The sequence below is a fragment of the Castanea sativa genome, chromosome 11 (genome assembly GCF_040712315.1).
Source record: "Castanea sativa cultivar Marrone di Chiusa Pesio chromosome 11, ASM4071231v1".
In the NCBI taxonomy this organism is placed as follows: Eukaryota; Viridiplantae; Streptophyta; class Magnoliopsida; order Fagales; family Fagaceae; genus Castanea; species Castanea sativa.
In genome coordinates this window covers 60066388-60078713 of record NC_134023.1, presented here as the reverse complement: position 1 = coordinate 60078713, position 12326 = coordinate 60066388, and the positions used below count along the sequence as shown (strand labels likewise).

At 33.8% G+C, this 12326-nt stretch overlaps 1 protein-coding gene across 2 annotated transcripts; it reads left to right on the top strand.

Annotated features, from left to right (window-relative positions):
- Positions 1 to 5429: 5429 nt before the first annotated feature.
- LOC142614808 (receptor kinase-like protein Xa21) lies at positions 5430 to 11559 on the top strand. 2 transcript variants are annotated; one of them, XM_075787445.1, is made up of 4 exons: positions 5587 to 5777; positions 6206 to 8196; positions 8445 to 8861; positions 9635 to 11559. In XM_075787445.1, exons 1-3 carry the CDS (start codon positions 5683 to 5685, stop codon positions 8852 to 8854), a joined length of 2496 nt encoding a protein of 831 aa, XP_075643560.1. In that variant the 5' UTR covers positions 5587 to 5682; the 3' UTR covers positions 8855 to 8861; positions 9635 to 11559. The 2 variants fall into 2 exon arrangements, with proteins under 2 accessions (XP_075643559.1, XP_075643560.1); XM_075787444.1 differs by having other exon boundaries at positions 5430 to 8196; positions 9635 to 11558.
- Positions 11560 to 12326: the final 767 nt, after the last annotated feature.

Below are 12326 nucleotides of genomic sequence, written 5' to 3'. Positions count from 1 at the left end.
TTACAGCTTCAAGCCTTGGATAGCACCAATTGCCAACTCGGTAGTTATTAGTTCCTTTGTCACTGCAAATTATTAGCACTATAAAGATGTTTGTAACCCATAATTTGATGATTACTTACAAGAAAAAGCGATTTGTACTTCAAGATCATACCATTAGGGCTATTGCTAAGCACCAAATAGTTTCTTGTAGATCTTAGAATGAGAGTCTTTTTATGCTTAACAGGAATTTTTTTTTGGCAAATAATATCTTAGAATAAGATCTTAGAATGAGATCTTAGGTTCAACTTTTTATTCCCTAAAATTTAGCATTTTCTGAGAAGGGCAGATTAGACTGTATGAGGTTTCTGTTGTTCTTTCTTGGCAGTAGTATGTCACTCCGGTAGGTTCGGGAATCAAATACCTGAGACTTGCTCCTTCCTTAGGTTTATAGCACCCTAGGCTAGATAAGACTGTATTCTATCTGTTAGCTATTCGAAGAGCTTAGGAGCTAGAGGAATGCTCTTTTTCTTTCCTTGTTCTTCCTTGAAGTTTATAAGGGATAAGGATAGAGAATAACTAATGAGATCGTAGCTATCTTCCTGGTCGAGATAGATGACAACACCTTTTTCCTCTCTTCCTTATCGGAGGGCAATCTTCTCTTATGGCCTTCACCTCCCGCCCGGCCCGGAAATAGAACCCAGCACCCTTCTGATCCATTCATTTCTGCAAGCAGGGGGGATCCAGAGCAAAGGCCCCCTTCTATTGCATAACCTAAAAAAGCTATATAAGCAAAGTACCAAAGTGGTTGCGAGAACGGTAGTGCCTACACCCGGCCAATTGGATATGGCCCTAGCCTTGCTCCTGCGTCTATTACCTCTGCTTGCTCCGTCTCCGTTCCCATCTCAACCTCTGATGCTACTGCTCTTGCTGGTTTTTTTTTTTTTTGGTATAGACTTTTGAAAGCTTCATCAACCTATCAACCTATTGACCTCTCGTCCGCACCAACCTCTCAGTCTCCTTTAGCTTCACTCGTAGCACTTGGTGGGCTCCATTGTTGGATCACTGAGTTGTAATTGGATAAGTTATTAGGAATATGTCGGAACGAAAGACCAAGGAAAGAAAGAAATCATTGAAGAAGGCAAAGTTAGCAAAGGCAGCCGTTGGTTGGGGTGCGAACTCGTAGCTGACGTTGGTTGTCTAAATTTACCTCTTTTGCATCAAGTTGACCGACTTGCCTATTCATGCATTCGTAGAGAGTACAAAGTAACCTCTGTTCTTCTAGCTTGAGAGGTCCTTTGTGTACGTAAAGAAAAAGTACGCGAGGTACCCAATAGTGTGATTCTTCAAAATCGAGGAAGCGCCTAGGAATCTTGTCGACCAAGATGATAATCGGGGTATTGAATCTTTTCATGAAGCCCAAGTCGCCCTTAGTAGTAATCCAAGCCAGCAGGATGAAAGAAAAAGCCCATTCCGCAACCTTCTTAACTAGAAAGAGGGGGTTCCCTGGGGCGACACAATATTGATAGAAGCTTCTTCTTCATTCTCAACAGGAATGCATCAACAAAACTGCCCTTCCATATAGATCGTCGTGGCATGAACTCAGAATTTCTTCGCTTCGATTCCGTCCCTGCCCGAAATCCAGCTTTGGTGGGCTTCCCTCAAGGTGAAACCGAAGGTCTACCTCCTTTCGTGCGCCCCTCACCTCCTCCATGAGGATGATCCATTGGATTCATTGCAACACCACGAACAAAGAGGCGTTTGCCTAACCACCGGCTTTGTACAATTATTCACTTTTCATCCAATGAAAGTAAAACAGTCCCCAATTTTAAAAAATAAAAAACTAAGAGAACTTCTAAAATTCAATCTTCTTTCCCATTACATTCATCTTATTTTTCTACCCAAACTTTTTTCTGTATATCACTATACCACTTTCAAACACATGTCCAAGAAAGAAATTAAAGTTGCTTATTTCTAAAATTTATCATTTTTATTTGTTTGTAAAAAAATATATTTTCAAAATATAATAGATGCAAATTGTTAACCTTTAACAAAAAAATAAAAATAAAAATAGAAGAGCCTCTAAGCACAAGGCTAGTAACTAACTAAAGTAATTATATATGTAAATCAATGCATATTGAAACTTCAATTAACAATACACCTCTACAATCATTATGTGTCCTAAAGATTAATTATGGACTAAGACCATAAATAAACCACTGGTTTTCTATTCACACCTATTTTCCTAACCCATTGATTAGATGATAAAGATGCCTAATGGACCTACATGTCATGTTACTTTTCTTTTCCTTTCTTCTTTCATTTATTTTATACATACATACATACATACATACATACATACATACATACATACATACATACATATATATATATATATATATATATATATATATATCTATTATCAATTGCAAACGAGGAACTAGACCCATTTCATGATAGACTTAATTCATCCGTTAATCATTTTAATTTAACGACATTATCATAGATTTAACTAAATTGACAATATATTATTGGATAAATTTTAGCTACAAAGTTGGTTATAGCCTAAGGCTACAACCTTATTTAACATCATTAATACATTACTACATATTTTAAAAAACTAACTATTGAATTGCATGTTCTTTACGTTTTCAATACACATGTCAAAGTTTGTACTAATAAAATATTATTTACTATATAATCTATAATATTATATTTTACGCATAAATTTAAAATACAAAACTTACAATTTAAATATTTTATTGATGACATAATTATTGATTTTTAATTTTTTAGAAATTTTGCAAGTATGGAAAATATAAGAAGAAAATTTAATCCAATGATGGATTTATCAAAATTCATCTCCAATAAAAAGATATTGAGTAAGGTTGTACCCTTAGGCTACAATTAATTTTGTAACTAAACTTTGTCCTATATATTTTCATTTGATGGAATTACCCATTTAGTTTGAAACAAATACTAGTGCATTTCCATCAATAAGTAAAACTCTCATATATAGTGCATTTGATAAATTATGTTTTATAATAGTGTACTCTTGGTGTGATGGTCACTTCACAAGTATAAGTGTTTATGGGTAGTGGGGACAAGGGTCAGAGTTTAAGTCTACAGGAGAAAGCTTTATCCACATATATTTAGATAGAGTTTCATAACCTACCATTGTTAAAAACATGACTAAATATTTGATTTTGCTCTACTTTTATATCTATCTCCTCTAAAAATACAAGGTCAAATAAGATAAAAAAGAAACCGACGGAAGACTTGCATAATGGGATTTCAAACTACAGGTAGACAACTTAAATTTCAGTCAAATCTCAGGTGGGTAAAGTGTCAAATTTCAAACTACAAGTAAGCAACTTTAATTTCGGCCAAACTATAGGTGGGTAAGTTGTAATTTGCCACAAAAAAGAAAAAGGTTTTATTATACTACACTCTACAATTTATTTTATCCTAGTTGGATTAGAATTTTTATTGTAGATCTTGTTTATTTTATTTCTACATATTTTTAACTGATAAAGGTATATTAAAAAATATGAATATACATACTTAAAAAAAAACAGAGAATAGAAGAATTAATTGAATCTAAAAAAGGATCTCTTAAGAAATTTGTTACAAGTAAAAAAATAAGCATTTAGATGAAATTTTTTGTGGTATAGATTTATTATCAAAACTACAAGTTATAAAGAGCTTTTAGAAATAGACGAATATACTTTGATTAAAAGATTTAAAGTTACATAAAATGAGTAGTCTAATTCTTTTCCAAATGCATTTATCGCTTATAGAAGTTTTTTGATAGCACCTATTACATTTCTTAAACAAAAATAAATTTTTAAAATTAAAAATGGCAAAATCTTACTTAAAAATAACTATACTAATTGTATGTTTGGATAGTGGCTACGTCCCGCGTTTTTGTGTGTCTAGCATTTTTTTGTGTTTTGTGCACTATTTACGAGATTCGTAAGTCATTTAAAAAATAAAAAATTTAAAACTGAGTTTTACAAGACTATTTATATATTTAAAAAATATTTTATTATAATATTTTTAATTTTTAATTTTTAACGATAAAAATATCTAAATCTACTTGAAGAGTTTTATAATTTAGGAGTATTGTCTGCTCATCTTCACGACAGCTATGGTTCGAATAATCCTTTTTTTTTTTGGACTATTGCAAATATCAAATTTTTAACAATAAAAAATATGTTGGGTGTGTGGCACACGTCCAGACCACACTTGATGGAATAGCTCAATAACAAGTTGTCTCTAAAGTCTTCAAGCCAACCATCTGCAACCATGTCTCTTAATCAGACTCAAGCGTGTGGGACACGCTGAAGGAAGAAGAAAATTGGTTGAAAAAAAGAAGTTGGCTGTACAAAAGTCAAAGTTTGTGTGCTTCATTTATTGTGACTTGTGACGAGTGCGGAAAGAAGAAAAGACGAAAAAGGTGAAGAAATAAAAGGAAAGTCGATTTGGCCTTGTTGCATAAGATAAAAGAGTTAAGGCACTTAAAAATAAGTATTTTTTCGTTTGAATACTATTTATTTTGTGAAAATTAAAAATTTTTTATTAAAAAAAATTATAAGTTATTATTTATTCTCCCAAACACCATACAGGCAAATGCATGGTTCATATCGTTAGTCAAAAAAATAAAAAGCAAAAAATGAAATGCATGAGTTTTCATCTGTATTCAAATGGATACTATGTGTATGGTTGGATAGTGGCCACATCTAGCGTTTTTGGGTGTTTAGCATTTTTTGTGAGTTTTATATACTGTTTGTGAGATTTGTAAATATTTTTTTTCAAGAAAACAAATTTAAAAATGAATTCTACACTACTATTCATATATTTAAAAAATTATTTTATTAAAATATTTTTAATTTTTAATAATAAATAATATCTAAATAGACTTTAAAAATTTTGTAATTTAGTAATATTGTCTTCTCATTTCTATGAGAGCTATGTTTCGAATAAAATTTTTTTTTTTTTTTGGTTGTAACTATCAAATTTTAACAATAAAAAAGATGTTGGCTGTGTCATGTGTGGCACACGTGAGTTCCAGCCCACACTTGATGGAATAGCTCAATTAATGAGCTTGTCTCTCAAATCTTCAAGCCAACCATCTGCAACCATGTCTCTTAATCAGACTTAAGCGTGTGGGACACGCTGAAGGGTCTAGAAACGTGTATTTTGGGCTCAGCCAAGTACGGACGCTGCACTTCCAAATCCTTAATTGTTAAAACTTAAAATACACCAAATAAACACACCTTTGGTTTAATATAAAGGGGGAAAAACTATAGCATTCCACGTGGATCATGGGTACACGGTCTGATTGATTCATTAAAGATGATCAGACCGACTATAATCCCCAAAATTCTCGCACCAAATTTCTTCTCTCTCGCTCTCTTTATAAATTTGCCACTTCTTGAGATTCTATACACAGCCAAATTAGCCTTCCCTCACAATACACACTTGTACCAACTGCCTCTTCAACCATATTTCATATGGGGCTTTCCCAGTGGAGTTTATCTCCACCGTCCTCTTCTTTTTTCATACATGCTTTTATCCTTCTCTGGTGGTGTGGCTTGTTAGTCACCTCTGTTGTTGGCGGGAATAATGAGACGGATCGGTTGGCGTTGCATGAGTTCAAAGCCAAGATCACTCATGATCCTCTCCAGCTTCTGAGCTCTTGGAATGATAGCATCCACTTTTGTCAATGGCGAGGGGTTACCTGTGGTCGTCGACATCAGAGGGTCATTGGGTTGGACCTGCTGCAATTTTCGGAACTGGTAGGCTCTATATCACCACATGTTGGTAATTTAAGTTTTTTGAAAAAACTATCACTCGCAGGCAGTAGCTTTCATAATGAAATTCCTTCAGAAATTGACCGTTTACGCAGATTGCAATTCCTACAACTGTACAATAACACACATATTGGCAAAATTCCAAGAAATTTATCCCATTGCACCAACCTCAAACACATTAATTTTGGTCGCAACCTTTTGGATGGGGAAATACCTACAACTCTTGGCACTTTGTCAAAACTCCGACGCATTAATTTTGAAAATAATAGTTTGACAGGAAGTATCCCACCTTCTTTCGGCAACTTATCCTCTCTAGAAGTGTTTGTTGTAGCACATAATAACTTGGGTGGGAGTATCCCTCATTCTTTTGGCCAATTGACGAAACTTACTACTTTTTATGTCGAATTTAATAGGTTGTCTGGAAGAATTCCTCCCTCAATCTTCAATTTGTCTTCGTTACAGAAGTTTGATGTAGGAGGCAACCAAATCCAAGGGCACCTACCCTTGGACATAGGAATCACCCTACAAAATATCAAAGTTTTAAGCATTTATGCCAATCAATTTACTGGACCTATCCCTGTTTCAATATCTAATGCCTCAAATCTATGGCTGCTTCAACTTCATGAAAATAATTTAAGTGGAAAAGTTCCTTCTTTGGAGAAGTTAAACAAACTTTCACTATTTTTTATATACTTTAACCAGCTTGGAAATGGAGGGGCAAATGACTTGAGTTTTCTCTGTTCTTTGACAAATGCCACATATCTAAGGTTTGTGTTGATACAAGTAAATAACTTTGGGGGAGAGTTGCCCAAGTGCATTGTCAATTTCTCAACTACTCTCACCAAATTGGTTCTAAGTAATAATAAAATATCTGGAAACATTCCTATTGGAATAGGAAATTTGACGAATTTGGATCTACTAGCTATGGAGAACAATAAATTATCAGGTCATATTCCTTTTGAAATTGAAAAGCTACAAAAGTTACAATATTTGGCTTTATCTGCAAACAATTTCTGCGGGAACATTCCATCTTCTCTTGGAAATTTAACTATTTTGACAACTTTGTATTTAGACCATAATAATCTTCAAGGAAGCATCCCCTTAAGTCTAGTCAAGTGTGAAAATATGATTGATTTGGATCTTTCTGAAAACAATCTCAATGGTACAATATCATATCAAGTAATTGGTCTCTCATTCTCAGCAATTTCTCTAGACTTGTCAGCCAACAAATTTACTGGTGTCCTTCCTATAGAAGTAGAAAATTTAAAAAATTTAGAACGCTTGGATATTTCTGAAAACATGTTGTTTGGAAAAATTCCAACAAGCCTTGGTAGCTGTGTAAAACTAGAATATCTAGCCATGAGTAGCAACTTCTTTCAAGGGGTCATTCCTTCATCTTTGGAATTATTAAGGGGCCTTCAACTTTTAGATCTTTCTAAAAACAATTTCTCTGGCAATATTCCAAAATTTTTGGAGAGCTTTATCTTCTTGAAGTTATTGAATTTGTCTTATAACAATTTCGAAGGGGAGGTACCAACAAATGGAGTTTTCAAGAACATTAGTGCAACCGTGATTAAGGGAAACAGTAAGTTATGTGGAGGCATGCCAAAGTTTGATCTTCCTGTATGTAAATACAATAAACCCAAGAAGAGGAAGTTGACTCTTTCCTTGAAGCTAATAATCTCTATACTTTGTGGCCTTTTTGGAATAACTTTGGTGATTTCATTTCTACTTCTCTTCTCTTTTAAAAGAAAGAGAAGGGAAAGTATTTTAAATAATTCACAAAATTTACTTTTGAATGTATCTTACCAAAGTCTCCTAAAAGCTACAGATGCATTTTCCTCCACTAATTTAATTGGTGTGGGAAGCTTTGGATCTGTGTATAGAGGAATTCTTGGTCATGATAGATGTATAGTTGCTGTCAAGGTGCTCAACCTTTTGCATCGTGGAGCTTCCAGAAGTTTTATTGCTGAATGTGAGGCTTTGCGAAACATCAGACATCAGAATTTGTTAAAGGTACTCACAGTATGTTCAGGTGTTGACTATCAAGGTCATGATTTCAAAGCTTTAGTATACGAGTTCATGACTAATGGCAGCCTAGACGAGTGGTTGCATCCAATTTCAAGAACAAATGAGGTTCTTGAGGAACAAAGGAATTTGAATCTTCTTCAAAGATTGAATATTGCTATTGATGTTGCAAATGCATTGGAATATCTTCATTATCATTGCCATGCACCAATTGTTCATTGTGACCTCAAGCCTAGCAATGTTCTTCTCGATGATGAAATGATTGGACATGTGGGGGACTTTGGCTTGGCAAGGTTCCTTCTTGAGGCCACCGAGTGTCATGCTAATCAATCAAGCTCTATTGGATTAAGAGGAACAATTGGTTATGCTCCTCCAGGTGAGTTCCTTTTCTATTTTTGAATATTAAATTCTTTTCTTTCTTAATATTTCTTGATGTACTTTCAAGCATGAAATAGCTTAAGGAAGCCTTTTAGAAGATGGAGCATGTCCTGAAAGAAATTTCCACCTGTCATAATTTTTTTCCTTTTATATGCCACTAAAGAGCTCTTTCAAAGTTTTTCTATTATAATTTTTTTTTATATGAAACAAGATCAATCATATTGTGAATGTTCTGCGCAATTGCAGAATATGGTTTGGGAAACGAGGTGTCAACTTGTGGTGATGTCTACAGTTATGGCATATTATTATTGGAGATGTTCACAGGAAAAAGGCCTACGGATAACATATTCAAAGACAACTTGAACCTTCATGATTTTGTTAAAGGAGCATTGCCCGAACGAGTCATTAACGTTGTGGATCCTATTATACTTTGGGAAAGAGAAGGTATGGAAACAAGGACAAATGATACTCACATTCAAAATCGAATAGGAAGTCCCAAAATTCTGGAGTGCTTGATTTTGATATTTGGAATTGGAGTGTCTTGTTCTATGGAATCTCCAAGAGAAAGGATGAACATGATTGATGCTGTAGCTCAGTTGCATTTGATTAGAGAGAAACTCCTCAGAACTAGAAGACGTGGAGAAAGAGTAATTTAACTTACAGGTAAATTGTTTCTTATAGTACTTGTTGCTCTAACCTTTATGGAGGGAGGGGGATCATATAGTCACACAATGTCATGTGCTTGTCACGGTACTTTCCCTATATTATAGTGAAATTGATAATATTGATGCTATGTGAAATTTGATTACATGATGGTAATATTCATATGATTAAGATTAGTCCAATTTGTTTTCTATGATTTAGAATAAGCTCTTTTTTGTCCCCTCCCCCTTAAAATGTTTGTTCAAATATACATAAATCAAAATGACGTTTAAGCTATTTTTGATTTGGTGATTTCTACCATTGGTGTAGTTGAGATTATTGGCACTGTACTAACACTATACTTTATATAGAGACATCTTTGATGACTTTGATGTAGACATGGGCTTAAATTACTTCAAGTACGATTAGTTTTTTTTTTTTTTTTGGAGAATGTCCAAGTATGAAACTTTAATGGGTAAGAAATTTAACTAATTTATTGGGAACAATATAGTTGTTTATAATCTTAACTATCTCACAAGTACCCAAAAAACCATTTCTATAATCTGTTTTGAAAACCAAAGCATGTTCTTCTTATACATAAAAATGACTTCCCAATTCTCACGCAGATCAAGGGTATGGGGTCTTGCCTGAGAACAGGTAAGGTGTTATTATGATTACGCCCAAATAAAGAAGCCACACCGGTCAACCTTGCTACCTTTTTAAAAAAATAAAAATAAAATATGACTTCCCTCAATTCAATGGTTTAAAGAGATGATTGTCTTCCTTGAATACAGGTACGGAGGACCAATGACCCCATTGGAAGGTGCGATCAAGTTAGTACAGAGGGCCAATGACTCCATTGGAAGGTGCGATCATGACTTGATGAGGTTTTGATTTTGCATAATATTGGAAAAAAATAATCAGATTTGTAGAACGTCATTTTGTTTCTTTTAGCAATCACTTATTAGTTTATTTTGTATTTGTCATAGATTGTTTTTTTTTTTGGTAGTCATATCTATGGAATAATTTGTGGCTATAACATTACTTTAAAAAATAATAGAGACTCCGTTGATGTAGGCTTTTATGGCCGAACCACATTAAAATTGTTGTCTTCCTTCTTTTGTTTGCCTTCATTTTTCGCAAAAGAATGCTACAACTTCAATCCTTGGATAATTTGTTATCAAATTATTAGCACTATACAGATGTTTGTCATCCATAATTTGATGATTACGTACAAGAAAAAGTGATACGTACTTGCAAGATCATACTTTTAAGGTTATTGCATAACACCCAATAGTTGCCCGAAGATCTTGTTATGAGAGTCCTTTCATGCTTAACAGGATCATTTTTTTTTTCCAGATAATATCTTTTGAAGTTAAACTTGAAATAAATAGAGAGAGGCAATTTCATAATTAATTATATTTTTATAAATTTAACAGTATACACAAAATAACGTTATATTAAATTTTAAATAATGCAACACTAGATGCATATTTAAATTTCTAATATTTAATCTCAATGAAAAAATTGATAATTCAAGAAAAGAACCAATGAATGGTCAGCAATGTCCCCAAGTCATGATTTTTAAAGAACACTTGGGTCCAGTTTATAGCCCAAAAGAAATACCATTATTACTATATCAAAGCCAAAACCAGAAGGCAGTTGCAGTGAAAGCATAAGGAAGTTGCAGTGAAGCAACTTGGAGATTCAACTAAGGCAGCTAAGGAATCAATAGCAGAACAAGTAGAGTTGAAGTAATCCAAGCAATTTGAACAAGAACAGCCTTCAGGGACTCAAGCTTCGAGTTGCCAAGTGAAGAAAATGAAGTTACTGCATAAACGGCAGGTAAATGAAACTTATACTTAACAACCTGTAGTTTAGCTTTTAGAGTTAGTTAGCTTTTTTTTTCTTTCACGCGTGTAGTAGTTAGTTATTACTGTGCCAGCTAGGATTAGTTGTTAAGTCAGTTACAGAGTATGTATTTTAGCTTTGTATGTATAGTTTTCATCGTCAATCAATGAAATAAAGAAATCAGTTTTTACCAAATTGATATTTCTCACATACTAGGCTATTAGAAACTCAAGCCTGACCCATCAATTTCATAATATTTCGTTCATTTTAAATTATGAAATTTTGAACCCAAACTACACTTGGGTCTACTTTTGAGCCCAAATAAAATGCTCTGGGTTGTGGTTATATAACTTTGGGCCTATTATTACCAGTATCCTTGGAACTATTTATGACATTTTGGAATTTTGATCGGGTAAACACCGGGTTCTTGTCGTATAAAGCATGCTGTTTTTGCTACTTCCTGGACTGGCTCCTACCGTGTCTAATCACTTGCATCCAGCATGGTAATCTATAAGGGTCTGTTTGAATTGAGGGAGAGGGAAGAGGAGTAGAGAAAAGTAAAGTAGAGTAGAGTTAACTGAAAATAGTCTAATTTTAGGTCAATTCTTATTTACTCTACTCTACTCCCCTTCCCCCTCCTCAATTCAAATAGACCATAAAGAATGAAGATTAATTATATTGAATAAAGAGGTTACAAAACCTTGATCGCTAATTTGAACGAATTAGACTGAAATTGAAGGAACTTGTCTAAGAAACTTGAATGCCAAATAGCATTGACTGAATTAGTTGCACTCTACCGGTGACAATATTTAGAGTCTGGTCGGGAACAGCTTATGTAGTTGAAACTAAAATTTTTTTCTAAAAATAATGTAGATGTTTGAGTTGATGAGAACACTCTTTGAATAGATGAGAGGAAGGCAAAAATATTTGAGATGATTAGAACACTTTGAAGTTTTGAATGATTAGACTCTAAGAGAATATAACCTCACTTTTTGATGGATTCATAGTCAGGCCAGACAGCTCAGTGAATTGTTAAAGCACCTGCTGCTTAAATTGTGTAGAGTTCTCAAACATAGATATGAAAAAGCCACTTTGCCACACCTAGGATGTAACATGAATCAATCAAATACCTACACGTGGCTAATTAAGTAACTGAATTCATGCATAACCACAACACATTAACTAAAAACTAGAACCAACGACTTGTAGTATAATTCGAACACTTATAAGATAGTTGTTAACTGACATGTCGTAAGAACTCAATCTACTGTATGACTTAGTCGTTTATCTTCTTTTTTAATCTGTATATCTTTGTACAGGATGCTAGCTTTCCTATGCTAATATGAGTAAAAAAGAAAAAAAAAGAAAAAAAAAACCATGATCTCAACCCAACCTTAACCGACACATCTTGCTGTAGATCAAACTGTAGCAGGATATAAAATTTTATGCATTCTCAACCCAACCCAACTTTTTTGTTTTTTTGTTTTTCGTTTTCGGATTTGCGCCGATTCGGTCCGAATCGGCCGAAATGGGCTTTGAATCAGGCCGAAATTTGTGTAAAAAAAAAAAGGTTGTGTTGATGATGATAGTCTCGTCTCAAAATTATTCTGCCCATTTCAAACTGTGAACACTGAA

Coding starts and splice junctions, on each gene's coding strand:
- LOC142614808 (XM_075787444.1), top strand. CDS start 5,493: ATGGGGCTTTCCCAGTGGAGTTTATCTCCACCGTCCTCTTCTTTTTTC. Junction 8,197..8,444: donor AATTGGTTATGCTCCTCCAG/GTGAGTTCCTTT, acceptor GCGCAATTGCAG/AATATGGTTTGGGAAACGAG.